This window comes from Oncorhynchus nerka, linkage group LG13 (genome assembly GCF_034236695.1).
Source record: "Oncorhynchus nerka isolate Pitt River linkage group LG13, Oner_Uvic_2.0, whole genome shotgun sequence".
Taxonomy (NCBI): domain Eukaryota; kingdom Metazoa; phylum Chordata; class Actinopteri; order Salmoniformes; family Salmonidae; genus Oncorhynchus; species Oncorhynchus nerka.
The window spans coordinates 51,302,812-51,319,329 of record NC_088408.1 but is presented as its reverse complement, the minus strand read 5'-3'; the positions used below and the strand labels follow the sequence as shown (position 1 = coordinate 51,319,329).

Here is a 16,518-nt window from a genome sequence, read left to right as displayed (position 1 = left end):
CTTGGCTTACTGCATTTTCGTAACAATGTGCAATGAGAGAGAGGCAGGTCGTTATTGAATTGGACTAGTTAACTGTAAGATTGCAAGATTGGATCCCCCGAGCTGACAAGGTGAAAATCTGTCTTTCTGCCCCTGAACTACATCTATGGACGCTAAGATAAAAGCACTTGAGAAACAGGTGCGCGAAATGGCGGAGCACATTGACGACTTGGATAATCGAGGACGCAGATGCAATATTCGTGTTGTGGGACTCCCGGAAAATTCTGAAGGGACACGTTCAGTAAAATTCTTTGAGGAATGGATCCCTGGCTACCTACAAATGGACACTAAGGCTGGTCGTGTGAAGCTGGACAGAGCCCATCGCTCTCAAGCACCGATACCGGGCCCCAATCAACGCCCACGGCCGGTGGTTATAAAGTTCCACAACTTCACCGACAAGCAGTGTGTCATGGATGCGGCTAGAAACATCGGCTCTGATGGTAGTCAACATAAAGGTCCAAAGGTCTCATTCTTCAATGATTATTCCACAGTGGTTGTACGAAGACGCAAAGCGTTTGATGAGGCGAAGGCTCGACTCAGGAGAATGAAGATGGACTACGCACTGTTGTACCCGGCCACATTGAAGATTATGGTCAACGGATCACCTAAAAAGCTCTACACACCTGAAGAGGCTGCTGCGTTTATTGACTCTCTCGGGTAAATAACTTTAAGCTGCACCTCCACAGCATTGAATAACTTTGTTTATTTTTGGTTGAATCTGATAACGAAACAGTGGTGTGAGTCCCCACGTACTCCGGCTCAGTAATATTCGTAACTTTATTATTTTTCTTGCTAAAGTAATAGCCGCTATAGCTCAGGCTGAGATATGTGTGAATCCATATTGGTGCCCAGGCTTGGTTTTAGGTGGAAGAGCCTCAATCTTCTTCTATTGATTTTCTTTTCCATATATATAAAGGATGAGGCTATTGAGCGGCAATGCGGACTTAAGAGTCTACATTGGAGAGTTGAAATCCCCTGCATGTTAGCTAGTGGGAAACCCCCTTTTGGATTTTTACATGTTTAATTTTTGGGTTTAGTATAGTTCGAGTTCAGGGTTCATATTTTTTGTTTATGCTCAGTGAGATAGAGGAGAGTTCAACACATGGAAAAAGGTACCACCCCACTTTTACAGTAGGATCCAGTCTGAATATTGAATGGTCAAGATACAATGGCAGATAACAGACTGCGTGTATGTACGTGGAACATTAGAGGGAGCCATAACCCCATTAAGAGGAAGAAAGTATTGTCTTTTTTGAAAAAAGAAAATATTGATATTGCCCTGTTGCAAGAAACCCATTTGGATGATAAGGAGCACCTGAAATTACAACAAGGAGGGTTTGGTCAAGTGTTTTTCTCATCATTTACATCCAGAAGTAGAGGTGTAGCAATTCTGGTGAAAAAGAACTTACCACTTAAGGTCTTGAATTGTGTGAAAGATAAATTTGGTCGCTTTGTTATAATTAATGGTACTTTACAAGGGCAGAACATTTCCATAATGAACATTTACTTCCCCCCTGCTCACCCCCCTGATTTCCTCACTAAGGCATTTCTAGACTTTTCAGAATTAAACTCAGACACTGCAGTGGTTGGAGGAGATTTTAACTGCTTGTTGAACCCCCTTATTGATAAGTTTAGGAGTGGTATAGCTTCCCTCTCTCCTCAAGCTAAGTCACTTAAAGTTATTTGTGATGATCTGGGGTATGCGGATGTCTGGAGAGCTTTCCATCCCTCCAACAGAGAGTTCACTTTTTTCTCTGCACCTCATGGATGTCAGACTAGAATAGATTATTTTTTTATGCCCAAGACGTCTTTGCAGTCTGTTTTATCTGCTAGGATAGGAAGCATAGTCATATCTGATCATGCTGAGGTGATCCTGGACATAAAACTCAACGGGGCATTCAATCGGTCAAGACATTGGAGGTTGAACACAACCATTCTTAAAGACCATACATTCACATCATACTTTATAACAGAGTTTAAAGCATTTTTCTCTATTAACTCTCAATCAACAGATAACCCCTCGCTCCTTTGGGAGACCTGTAAAGCGTATGCCAGGGGTCTGATTAGGTCATACACAGCTACTAAGAGACGGAAAAAGCGGGAAAAGCAAAAAATGTTAGAGGGTGAATTAGGAACTAAAGAGAAGGACTACATTAAAACGCCCACTCCTGCCCTATTAAAGGAAATATCAGTCATTAGATCAACGTTAGACTCTCTCCTAACACAGGACGCTGAAAAGAAAATGAGATTTGTCAGGCAAAAGCTATATGAACATGGCGATAAGCCAGGAAAGTACTTGGCATATCTAGCTAAAAAGAGGGCTGACTCTCAGTCAATTGCTACTATTACTGATTCTGATGGTAATCATTTATATGAAAATAAATTGATAAGTGACTCATTTAAGAAATTTTATACAAACCTTTATGCCTCAGAACTGCCAAAGGATGCACCCAAATTAATGGAGAACTTCTTTGGTAAGATTGAGCTCCCTACTATCTCCGAAGAACAGAGGTCCCTCCTTAATGCCCCTATTACCAAGGAAGAGATAATGTTCGCAATTAAGAATCTGCAAAATGGTAAGGCCCCAGGACCAGACGGGTTTTGTAGTGAGTTCTATAAAGAGTTCCACGGCCTGATCCTTGAGCCATTGCGTGATATGTTTAACCACTCATTTTCAAATGACCAACTCCCTCAAACGCTGAGAAAAGCCAACATTTCACTTATTCTCAAAAAGGGAAAATGTCCAGAGTCTTGTTCCTCGTACAGACCAATTTCCCTTCTGAATGTGGATAGAAAATTGCTTTCTAAAATTCTAGCCACAAGATTAGAGGACTGACTCATTGCCACTAATTGTGAAAGGAGACCAAACTGGCTTCATTAGGGGCCGTAAGTCATGCAACAACGTCAGGCGGCTTCTTAATGTAATTCAAGCCTACCAACAAAGTGCTGTGGATGGTCTTGTGCTCTCCCTAGATGCTGAGAAAGCATTTGATCGTGTGGAGTGGTCTTACCTATTATTTGCTCTAAATAAATTTGGTCTGGGGGACAACTTTATAAAATGGGTGAAAGTTTTATATGATGATCCTCAGGCTGCTGTCCTTACTAATGGGCTACGGTCAAATAGCTTCTCTATACACAGAGGTACCAGACAGGGCTGTCCTTTATCCCCCCTCCTCTTTGCACTCGTTATGGAACCACTGGCCGAGGCCATCAGGGTAACGCCTGCTATACAGGGGCTGCTCATTGGTGATGTTCACCATAAAATAAGCTTGTATGCTGATGATGTCCTGATATTCATCTCTAGTCCCGAGACTTCAATTACATCTCTTATTAATATAATTGAATTATTCAGTGAATTCTCAGGCTACAAGATTAACCTAACTAAGTCAGAGGCTATGCCACTTGGTAGCCTACACTCTGTACCTAATACTTCTCCCCCCTTCCCTTTTAAATGGTCTCCCTCAGGTTTCATGTATCTGGGTATATTTGTAACTCCTAAATTCCAGCTAATGTACAAAGCCAATTTTGTTCCCTTGTTTGATACAATAAGACAGGATCTGGAGCGCTGGAACTCTCTCCCCATTTCTTGGTTGGGTAGAATATCCCTCCTGAAAATGAACGTTTTACCTAGACTACTTTACCCAATCCAAATTATCCCAGTATTACTCTCCAATAAGGTAATAAAGGATGTAAATGGATGGCTAAGTTCCTTTATATGGAGTAAACGCAAGTCAAGACTTAAGATGGCAAAATTGCAGCTGCCAAGTTCTATGGGCGGCTTGGACCTGCCCAATATCAAGTTCTATCAATGGTGTGCCCACCTTTGTTATATTTCTGACTGGATCACAAATGATGACTCCTCTATTTGGTTAGACATTGAGACTTCTCTTTCAAAATACCCCTTACAGGATCTTTTATTTTTCAGAAGTTTCAAGTCTGTAGAAGAACACTGCAATAATCCAGTTACACTTAACACACTCAAAGTATGGAGGTCAGTTCAACGCTTCCTGGGAAGGTCCAAACTAACCTCTGCTCTTACCCCAATTCTTAACAACCCAGATTTCAGTCCAGGATTGCTGGATGCTGGCTTTAACTTATGGCTTAATAAGGGCATACGCAGGCTAAACGACTTATTTGCTGACAAGATTTTGTTGTCATTTGAGCAGATGGTCGAGAAATATCGACTCCCAAAGCAGGACTTTTTCCGCTTCCTACAAGTAAGACATTATATTCTGGAGAGCACCACCTTAATTGGTAACCCTGATATGTCTGTCATTGAAAGAATGCTTTTTTTCCCACAAAGGAAAATGTCTGTAAGTCTGTTTTATGATACTTTAAGGTCCTTTTCTGCTGTCAACACACAGAGGGTGAAACAAGTGTGGGAGAAAGAATTGTCTGTTACTATTGGCGAAGAGATGTGGGAGGACATTTGGAGATATGCAAAAACAATATCTATATGTAACCGTACTAGAGCAATCCAATTAAGAATAATACACAGATTGCATATATCCCCAAATCGCAGACATGCTTTTAGCCCCACTTCCTCTTCCCCTCAGTGTCTTAAATGCAAAACTGATACAGGCACCCTAACACATTGTTTATGGTCATGTACCAAAATACAAAGATACTGGTCTGGTGTCCTGCAAGAAATTGAAAAGATCCTAGGGGTTGATCTAGAATTGGACCCAGTTTCTTTACTGTTAGGTCTCCCTAGTAGGCATGTTACTTCTGTCTGTAAAAGGAGGCTTTACAACATCCTTACCTTCTCAGCGAGGAAAAACATCCTTTTACAGTAGATTAGTGATAAGGTTCCTTCTATTAAAGACTGGCATAAGATACTATTTGAATGGGTGCCTCTGGAATATCTGACATGTAAATTGCATTCTAAAACAGACCAGTTCTACAAAGTATGGGAACCTTATCTAAATGACCTAGAACCTGAGGTATCAGCTATTATGCTGCAAGGATTCTCTTAGAATGGCGGGGATCTATGTATTTCAGAACTACACTGTACGTTCCATGTGTGGAACCTAACCTCTTGGTTTAAACTGAGCTTTTTTGTTTAATTTCTGTTTGTAAGTTTGTTTAAAATGTATGTATTGAGGGACGCAATGATGGTGATGGGGTGAGAGAAGCACAGAGCGGGAAGAGGAAAATGGTGTACGTATGTATGGGTGTGTATATGTGTGTGGGTGCGTGCGTGCGTGTATGTATGCATATGTGTGTGTATATGCATGGGTATATGTATATGTGTGTATGTATGTGTATGTATGTATGTGTATGTATATGCACGTAGATATGGGTAAGTGGGGGCTGTTTTTCTTTTTGTTCTGTGTGCTTTGTCTCTGTTGTTGTATCTCTTAATATGGGTGAAAATTGTGAAATTTCAATATAAATACTGTTACAAAAAAAGTAACTTCCTCACCATTTTAGATAAGCATGCTCCGTTCAAAAAACGCAGAACTAAGAACAGATATAGCCCTTGGTTCACTCCAGACCTGACTGCCCTCGACCAGCACAAAAACATCCTGTGGCGGACTGCAATAGCATCGAACAATCCCCGCGATATGCAACTGTTCAGTGAAGTCAGGAACCAATACACGCAGTCAGTCAGGAAAGCAAAGGCCAGCTTCTTCAGGCAGAAGTTTGCATCCTGTAGCTCCAACTCCAAAAAGTTCTGGGACACTGTGAAGTCCATGGAGAACAAGAGCACCTCCTCCCAGCTGCCCACTGCACTGAGGCTAGGTAACACGGTCACCACCGATAAATCCATGATTATCGAAAACTTCAACAAGCATTTCTCAACGGCTGGCCATGCCTTCCGCCTGGCTACTCCAACCTCGGCCAACAGCTACGCCCCCCCCCCCCCCCGCAGCTACTCGCCCAAGACTCTCCAGGTTCTCCTTTACCCAAATCCAGATAGCAGATGTTCTGAAAGAGCTGCAAAACCTGGACCCGTACAAATCAGCTGGGCTTGACAATCTGGACCCTCTATTTCTGAAACTATCCGCCGCCATTGTCGCAAACCCTATTACCAGCCTGTTCAACCTCTCTTTCATATCGTCTGAGATCCCCAAGGACTGGAAAGCTGCCGCAGTCATCCCCCTCTTCAAAGGGGGAGACACCCTGGACCCAAACTGTTACAGACCTATATCCATCCTGCCCTGCCTATCTAAGGTCTTCGAAAGCCAAGTCAACAAACAGGTCACTGACCATCTCGAATCCCACCGTACCTTCTCCGCTGTGCAATCTGGTTTCCGAGCCGGTCACGGGTGCACCTCAGCCACGCTCAAGGTAGTAAACGATATCATAACCGCCATCGATAAAAGACAGTACTGTGCAGCCGTCTTCATCGACCTTGCCAAGGCTTTCGACTCGGTCAATCACCATATTCTTATCGGCAGACTCAGTAGCCTCGGTTTTTCGGATGACTGCCTTGCCTGGTTCACCAATTACTTTGCAGACAGAGTTCAGTGTGTCAAATCGGAGGGCATGCTGTCCGGTCCTCTGGAAGTCTCTATGGGGGTGCCACAGGGTTCAATCCTCGGGCCGACTCTTTTTTCTGTATATATCAATGATGTTGCTCTTGCTGCGGGCGATTCCCTGATCCACCTCTACGCAGACGACACCATTCTATATACTTCCGGCCCGTCCTTGGACACTGTGCTATCTAACCTCCAAACGAGCTTCAATGCCATACAACACTCCTTCCGTGGCCTCCAACTGCTCTTAAACGCTAGTAAAACCAAATGCATGCTTTTCAACCGTTTGCTGCCTGCACCCGCACGCCTGACCAGCATCACCACCCTGGATGGTTCCCACCTTGAATATGTGGACATCTATAAGTACCTAGGTGTCTGGCTGGACTGTAAACTCTCCTTCCAGACTCATATCAAACATCTCCAATCTAAAGTCAAATCTAAAGTCGGCTTTCTATTCCGCAACAAAGCTTCCTTCACTCACGCCGCCAAACTTACCCTAGTAAAACTGACTATCCTACAGATCCTCGACTTCGGCGATGTCATCTACAAAATTGCTTCCAACACTCTACTCAGCAAACTGGATGCAGTTTATCACAGTGCCATCCGTTTTGTCACTAAAGCACCTTATACCACCCACCACTGCGACTTGTACGCTCTAGTCGGCTGGCCCTCGCTACATATTCGTCGCCAGACCCACTGGCTCCAGGTCATCTACAAGTCCATGCTAGGTAAAGCTCCGCCTTATCTCAGTTCACTGGTCACGATGGCAACACCCATCCGTAGCACGCGCTCCAGCAGGTGTATCTCACTGATCATCCCTAAAGCCAACACCTCATTTGGCCGCCTTTCGTTCCAGTTCTCTGCTGCCTGTGACTGGAACGAATTGCAAAAATCGCTGAAGTTGGAGACTTATCTCCCTCACCAACTTCAAACATCTGCTATCTGAGCAGCTAACCGATCGCTGCAGCTGTACATAGTCTATCGGCAAATAACCCACCCATTTTTACCTACCTCATCCCCATACTTTTTATATTTATTTACTTTTCTGCTCTTTTGCACACCAATATCTCTACCTGTACATGACCATCTGATCATTTATCACTCCAGTGTTAATCTGCAAAATTGTAATTATTCGCCTACCTCATGCCTTTTGCACACAATGTATATAGACTCCCCTTTTTTTTCCTACCGCCATCGATAAAAGACAGTACTGTGCAGCAGTCTTCATCGACCTTGCCAAGGCTTTCGACTCGGTCAATCACCATATTCTTATCAGATCAAACTTGACTATCTAGTGGAAGTAAAAGTCGTAACAAGGTTTCCGTATCCGCTACTCGGTCAATTACCCCACCTTTTTAACAAAATGAGGCAGGAAACAAGGTGTTCACTTTGACCAGGTCGTAGTTGCAAATGAGAACTTGTTCTCAACTAGCCTACCTGGTTAAATAAAGGTGAAATAAAAATAAATAAATAAGTAATGTAAAAAAAAAAAACATTTAGAAAAATTGCACTTGATATGCTTTTCAAGGCTATGGATGAGAAAGTTAACCTCTTGCTTCTACTCGGGACGCTTGCGTCCCAACTAGAGCTCTGGAAATGCAAATGCGCTACGCTAAATGCTAATAGTATTAGTTAAAACTCAAAAGTTCATTAAAATACACATGCAGGGTATCGAATTAAAGCTACACTCGTTGTGAATCAGATTTTTAAAATGCTTTTCGGCGAAAGCATGAGAAGCTATTATCTGATAGCATGTAACACCCCAAAAGACCCACAGGGGACGTAAACAAAATAATTAGCATTTCGGCGTTACACAAACCGCACAATAAAATAGAAAACATTCATTACCTTTCACCATCTTCTTTGTTGGCACTCCTAGATGTCCCATAAACACTATTTGGGTCTTTATTTAGATTAAATCGGTCCATATAAAGCCTAGATATCGTTATATGTAGACTGTGTGATAAACGAAAAAAACATCGTTTCAAAACGTAACGTCATTTTTTTAAATTCAAAAAGTCGACGATAAACTTTCACAAAACACTTCGAAATACGTTTGTAATGCAACTTTAGGTATTAGTAAACGTTAATAAGCGATAAAATTCATCAGGAGGCGATGTAAAGATCATTAGCTGTCCGTCTGGAAAAATGTCCGGCTAGAAACTCAACGAAAATATCCGGTCCTAGACCGGAGGAGATACGGTGCCCTGCATGTGTTTGACCAAGAAAAAACTCGAAGGGAAATGACAAGACTCTAGACACCGTGTGGAAGCTGTAGGTACTGCAACCTCAGTCAATTAATTGTGGTTCACCTTTATCAATGGGTTCAAGTAGCGCATGGATATATTTTCCCATTTTCAGTGATCAGTTTTTCCTGTGCTTTTCGATGTAAATGCCGTTCTGGTAACGCCACAGCAGTGATTTAACCAGTTTTTTAAACGTCTGAGTGTTTTCTATCCACACAGACTAAGCAAATGCATATACTATATTCCTGGCATGAGTAGCAGGGCGCTGAAATGTTGCGCGATTTTTAACAGAATGTTTAAAAAAGTAGAGGGTCGACTTAAGAGGTTAACTTAACATTTCCAAATGTTTGTCAGTTGTTTGCTGCTTTGTGATCTATTAACAGCAAGGGTTGCATTAAATAGGCTCTATTTTTTTACTGATGCATTTAGCAATATTCAATTCATACGCACAAAAGCATTCACTGTGAAAGTTGATAAGCTATATATGAATGGCCTACATGCAGCCTATGTGCAGCACTTAGTTCAATTTATCGAATCAGTTATTGCTTTCTTGTGCCAACCGCGAGCAACACCTGTCTAACTCAAGACATAAAAAAACAGTAGGTTATTCTATCTGTAATTTTTACACACCTGTCATGTAGAAATTACTGACATAGCAGATTTGGACGCGACTAAAAATACAAATGTGGTGTTTTGTGCTTGTGCACATAATTACATTACCTGACCTCCCCCAGTAAGACTAATCCCATCCAAATAGGGCATATCACATCAGACAGCAAAATGGATGCAGAAGACATGACAAATAAACTTGAAATGGGGGAATGTTTACTCATTGCTCAGGAGGTAAAGGGAAAGTCAGATGTGTGGAATACATTTGTCTTGCTGTGGAAAATACTGGAGATCAATAAAAAGGTGAGGAGCAAGCTCTATGTGCATATTATGTGTGCCAAACAGGTGCTGTATAGATTACAATATAATTTTTCTGACCATTTGGAACAATGTAAAGACTAAATTAATTCTAAGCATACCAGAGAGTTTGTTCAAGCCTTTATTACAGCAAAGACTAAAAACCGTCGCATTCATTTGCGAATGCAATTTCCAAAATGGAACTGTTTATTTATTGATTAAGCAAATTATTCAAGGCTCGCTTTGTTTTATTTTAAAACTAAAATGCTTGATTGAATTTCAAATCATGAATGACTCGAATGCTGTATGACATGAACAAATTAATGATTGATACAGTAGCCTATATAAGTATTGAAATATAGGCCTAAGTAAGTTATAGTATTAAGACTAAACAGGATGTGCTTTTAGGCCTACAGCTCAGTGGTGGTTATACGAGGCTGCTATACTAAGCCTACTAATTATAATTACACTATTTATAATAGTAATAATAACAATAAGAAGATCAAGAAAAAGGAGCGAGTTTATAAATATAATTTTTCTGACAATTTGGAACAGCCTAATAAACAAATCATTGTTTTTTGCCAGATGTCTAGCCTGCATTTTCCATACTTGACGCCCAAGTGCTTAGCTTTCAAATAGCTAAAAGCGAGCTAGTTGGAGAGTGTGTGTGTGTACTTCCGTTTGTACCACCGCATGGTAAAATGACGCATGAGTTGAAAATATTGAACGCATGCGGTACACAGAATGCACCACTGACTGCTCTATTGACAATGAAAGACGTCCGCCGGAATGCAATGAGTTTGATGCATCAGGTGGACATGAGTCATCAGTCTCGTCTCTGCTCCACACACACCGAACTGATTCCGATACGCTGTTTTGAGTTATGCAACTAGATGAATGTATTTATTAATATATATATTTTTTTGGTTTTATAATTATGTCCCCCCCACTTCTAAAAGCAAAGTTGCGCCCCTGCAGAAACTGAACATCGAGCTCACAGAAAAATTGAATTCAAATGATTTTATAGATGTTGTTTAAAAAAATTTAAATACCCAACTTTTCCATTAATCGGTCAGCACTAGCACCTATTGGCTTTTATAGTCCAATAGGCCTAATCAGTAGAGGCATGACTGGCATGTGAGTGTTCTCCTTGCTGATTCAATAGAAGGGATGTAGTAGTCACAGTGCCACACAAAGTGATGATGCCGCCTTTTCCCTCACACATCAGCAGATTGAGCTCCATATCACAAATATGCCCGATTGAGTCACTGGTTTATTGACAAAAGTTAGCTCTTGATCTGAACACATTTGACATTCACACACTGCCAAGTCTTTAACACAGTTGGTCAAATCAACTCAAAGAGTCTTCACAAATTACCCCTAAAAATAAAGAAAATAAATTCTAAACAACAAGCAACTGTTCTCAGCTCAAGATAACATTCTCCTCAGTGAAGCGCAGACAGTGAAGGGTTTGGTTTCAGGTGACTGCCCTGGTAAGAAGTACCAAAAAGTGGATGAAACTTGATCTCTCTATTTGCTACATTGACTCATTTCACTGAGCAAGAGCAACCATGTGTAACATACAGTATCCATATTGAGGGACTTTTGCCAGACTAGACCACATCTTTGACAAAATGTTAAAGTTGATTAGGTGTCATTTCCACATGACATAAAAAAGCAGAGTAGCAGAACTACCACCTGTAACCCCAATCCACATCCTATTTTGCATGACAGCAAGTTAAACCGCTGTAATTTACAGAAGTCCATTTAGAGTCGTGTCTGTTTTGTGGCACAAAGCCAGTGATTTGCTGAGACAGCAGTGTCCTGCATTTCATGACATGACAAGACATGAATCAACAGTGACGCAAGGCAAATGTGAAAGGTTTCCTTGTCTGGCATTTTGTCGAATGTCTAGCAATTTCCCCATTTCAAATGTAATCATACATTACAATTGACAGCTGTAATTAAACTTACAGAATATCATTATCAACCATGCTTGATTGTATGAAAAGGTATTTACAAAGATGGTGGAAATATTTACTTTCCCAAATTAAAGATACCATGAATCGCCAATTTAGACAACTGTTGATACAAATATATTGAGGAACAACTCTGTTTACCAGGAATAGTGCAATAAACATGAACAACATTTCACCCTGAATCTTGATGGTCTAACACGCATTACATTCGCGTTGGCTACATTGTAAACACGGTGTCATCAATGGACAACATAACTGAAGCGTTCACTTACTTTGCTGATAGCGTGTTAATAGAGCCGGTTGTGAGCATAAGACCCGCAAGAAAGAGTTGATACTTTGTCCAAGCCATGTTGGACGTGCGAGGATATAATATACAATAACTAGAAACTTTGTTTCAAACCCAGCGAGATGTTTACCAGCAACCGTGTGCACTCTATCTGCCTACAAAAATCCAATCACATGACTTTGAGTGTCAGCTGACTGAGTGCGCACAAGCAGTGAAAGGATGGTTTCTGGCTCGTGGGGCATTTTGCCCCTGAATGATGCCTGAAATGCAACCCTGTCTCCTACGGAGTAGGTTACTTTTTGAAGACACGGACTGCTTCTGTATGTGTATACTGTTTAATACAACGTAAAAAAAAGGCTTGTATTGAACACACATGCTGGCAAAAAAATGTCCAGGCTTCTGCCTCCCTGTGACAATCAAGCCCCTCCTATGTCACTGCTCAATATTAACATTACACCACATCTCCCTTTCTGAAGAACAAAGGGTATATTACCTTTGTCCCAGCAGGTCATAAGGGGATTTATTCTGCCCTTGTAAACCAGACCTGCTCCTAACTTTGAGCCTGTTTCTTATACTGAGGTCTATAAAGCACTAAAGGCAATAAACACTAAAAAGTCTGCAGGTCCAGACAACCTGGACCCCTACCTCTTAAAGATAGCAGCTGGTATTATTACTGAACCTGTGGCTCACATTTTCAACTTCAGTCTCTAGACCAATTCCATACCCAGCATTTGGAAATCAGCTTATGTCCTCCCACTGCTAAAGGGTGGAGATCACTCAGATGCTAATAACCATCGTCCTCTCTCTAAACTCCCTATCCTGGCCAAGGTCTATGAATCCGTAGTGAACTCACAGTTAAAAAAACGTATTGAAAAGAACATACTGAGCGGGGTTCAGTCTGGCTTTAGATCAGGGCACAGCACCATAACTGTGCAAACAACATCATTAATGCACTTGATAAAAAGCAACGTTGTGCTGCTCTGTTTGTGGATTTATCAAAGGCCTTTGATTCAGTTGACCATGAATTGTTGCTAGCGAGACTCAGAAACATTGGTCTCAGTGAAGGGGCAGTAAATTGGTTTAGGAACTATCTTTCTGACAGAACACAATGTGTATATACGGACAATCACAGTCTAGCTTTCTTGAGATTAATAGAGGTGTGCCCCAGGGTTCCATTTTAGCTCCTGTGTTGTTCTCAGTTTTCATTAATGATTTGGGAAATGGGATGCAACCAGCAAAGTTACATCTATATGCAGATGATACAGTTATATATGTGCTCCTTTTCTGGTTCCGGCTGTTGAAGAGCTCCAGACTGCTTTTCAGTCACTGCAGGCCTCCCTTTATGGTCTCAAACTGGTCTTGAATGTACAAAAAGCTCAATCCATGACCTTTACCAGAGCTAGAACTCTGTCAGAGAACGTTAGCATTGTCACATCTGGTGGCATATCCCTTGAAAAAGTGTCATTCTACAAATACTTAGGTATTTGGTTGGATGACAAGTTGTCCTTTAAAGTTCATGTGGATAATCTTGTGACAAAGCTTAACTTGAAATTGGGTTTTTATTTTCATATTAAGGCTTGGCTAGAAAAAAGCTTGTTCAGTCCACTTTCCTCTCTGTAATTGATTATGGTGACTTGTTGTATATGCATGCAGCCTCCTCCGTCTTACAAAGACTGGACTCTTTATCATGCATTCTACCGCTTTATTACAAATGCCAAGTCACTCACCCACCATTGCACATTGTACCAAATGGTAGGTTGGACCTCACTTTATATGCGCAGAAAGATACATTTGTATGTGTTCGTCTACAAAGTCCTTTTGGGTAAACTCCCTGAAAGATTAGTGGAATCTGTGTGGGTAGCTGGACAGGTAGGATGACTGACAGTGAAGGTGAACAGGTGGTCACGTGTCAGAGGAATGGATGAGACTGAGGCAGGAATTCCTTTAACCATAAAGTGGTATATTTACTGAGTAGTGTGGATTCATGGACGCACAGAACTTCTGGATGAGATGGAGTTAAGGAAGAGAAAGCAGCGAGATCAGGCGATGGCAATTTCCTCCTTTTATGGAGTTGAGATTTGTCGGACATTTCCACCTGACCTAATTAAAGCGCCCCTGGCCCAGCTGAGTAAATGGCAATGAATTAAAGGAGTATTCCACCAACTCCATGGGCCTTTTCTACACTCCCTCTTTACCTCTGTATTCTGGTCTCCTTCACCACCAGCAGTTACCATACCTGGTCTGCTAGGTGGTTGCTACTTAAAGTCCACAGGACATTCACAGTATTAGGCAAGATTGCCTTCTCTTCTTCTACACCAGACGCATGGAATAGTCTACAATCCATGCTTCATCTAGATATGTTAGTGCCACTGAATTAATTTTAAATATTGATGGGAAACTGTTACAGAGGAGTGTAAATGCTTTTTTTAGGCTGGATCATGTTGTTGTATCGTTGTATATTTTAATTATGTTATTAATTGATTGTTGCTGCCTTCTTGGCCAGGTTTCCCTTGAAAAAGAGACTGGGTCTCAATGAGCATTTCCTGGTCAAATAAAGGTTAAATAAAATAAATTCTACAAGTTACCAATGGCTAAATCTATGACATTAAAATGCCTTTCCTTTGCTGCTGTTCTAGAATTGATTTGCACTTTTCAAACCTAAGTACGTTCATCTCTAGGAGACAGAACGCGTCTCCTTCCTGAGCGGTATGATGGCTGCATGGTCCCATGGTGTCTATACTTGCATACAATTGTTTGTACAGATGAACGTGGTACCTTCAGGCGTTTGGAAATTGCTCCCAAGGATGAACCAGATTTGTCTTCAAAAAAAAATCTGAGGTCTTGGCTGATTTCTTTTTATTTTCCAATGATGTCAAGCGAAGAGGCACTGAGTTCGAAGATAGGCCTTGAAATATATCCACAGGTACACCTCCAATTGAGTCAAATGATGTCAATTTGCCTATCAGAAGCTTCTAAAGCCATGACATCATTTTTTGGAATTTTCCAAGCTGTTTAAAAGGCACAGTCAACTTAGTGCATGAAAACTTCTGACCCACTGGAATTATTATACAGTGAATTATAAGTGAAATAATCTGTCTTTAAACAATTGTTGGAAAAATTACTTGTGTCATGCACAAAGTAGATGTCCAAACCCACATGCCAAAACCATAGTTTGTTAATTAACAAGACATTTGTGGAGTGGTTGAAAAAGTGTGTGTAAACCTCCGAATGTATCTTCAAATCACATACCTATAAATGAACTTACTTCAGAGAAAAAAACAAATGTAGTAAATATACTCAACAACATGTATTCATTGTCTAACAGATACAAATAAATTCAATAAACTTGAAATCATCAGTATGGTAATGAAGAAAATAGCAAAGACTGGATCTTTCCCAAATAAATTGTATAAGTTTTTATGTAGCTACAACTATGTGGATGTTGACATTAGGATGTTTAAAGGGACAACTACATAATTGTTTACATGGGCCAAGTGATAACTGAGCAATAGATTAACCAATGGATGTTTAAAAGATAATTAACACCATTTTAATAATGAAAAAACCCAGACTCAGACCCAGTTCAGAACTATTGCCTTTTTGAGTGAACTTTGGAGATGGGTGGCTGTGGAAGTGCTTTGTCCAAAGTTGTTGAATGCATTGAAACAAATCAGAAAAATAAAAAAATTGGATACTGAAAACAATTTATATTTTGGTATCTTATAATATAGAAACTGAATATTATTCCTTATTGTTAATAAATTCTGGGTTAATATTGGACAAACACGGCATTGGGTTAATTCAACCCAGCGTGTTTGGGTTGTGTTTCTAACCCAGCGCCTTGGGTTGAACGCTTGACCCAACTGCCGGGTTAATTAAACTACTATATATTGCTGGGTTAAAACAACCCATTGTATTGGGTCGTGACATAAACCCAGCACATTGGGTTGGGAGATTGACCCAGCAGAGGGGTAAATTATATAATCCTAATTTAAATTTTGCTTGAAATGACACACATGGAATCATGTAGTATCCAAAAAAGTGTTAAACAAATCAAAATATATTTTATATTTGAGATTCTTTAAAGTAGTCACCCTTTGCCTTGATGACAGCTTTGCACACTTGTCATGACTGTCCTGTGAGGATCCAGATGGGTCGGATGTGTTTGGGAATGTCGGATCAGCTTTGCAGTGGATAACTTCGGCCAGACCCCCTCTCACCCACAGAAGGGAGCAGGTGGGGGGTTGACAGTTCACACCCTGTTGTAAATCAACGATTAGAATATTCAACTATCTCACTCTCCAAATTCACACAGGAATGTGCCTTTGTTTCACAGATGTTTTCATGACGAAACTCTAAGACTTTCTAAAGCATAGAACATGGAGAATAACATAGAACATGGAGAATGGGCAGAGGTGACCTAAAAGAAGACTAATGTCATATGGGTTGTTATTTTGTGATGTCATTACAAATGTTATAAAGGAAATACTGTAACTTGAAAAGTATACCCAATATATGTGTGAACTTTCCATCCTTTACGTTGTGTTTGAGATATGAAAAATTATGAAAGTGCGTTTGTT

General features: G+C 40.7%; 1 protein-coding gene across 1 annotated transcript in view; it reads right to left on the bottom strand.

Moving 5' to 3' along the window:
- The window catches only part of LOC115140528 (solute carrier family 35 member F6-like), a 29,936-nt gene extending 17,830 nt beyond the window's left edge, over positions 1–12,106 (bottom strand). Inside the window, exon 1 of the mRNA XM_029678858.2 lies at positions 11,925–12,106. Within this exon, the coding sequence (XP_029534718.1) occupies positions 11,925–12,001 (77 nt within the window). The 5' untranslated portion in view covers positions 12,002–12,106. The remainder of the gene's footprint in view (positions 1–11,924) is intronic.
- Positions 12,107–16,518: the final 4,412 nt, after the last annotated feature.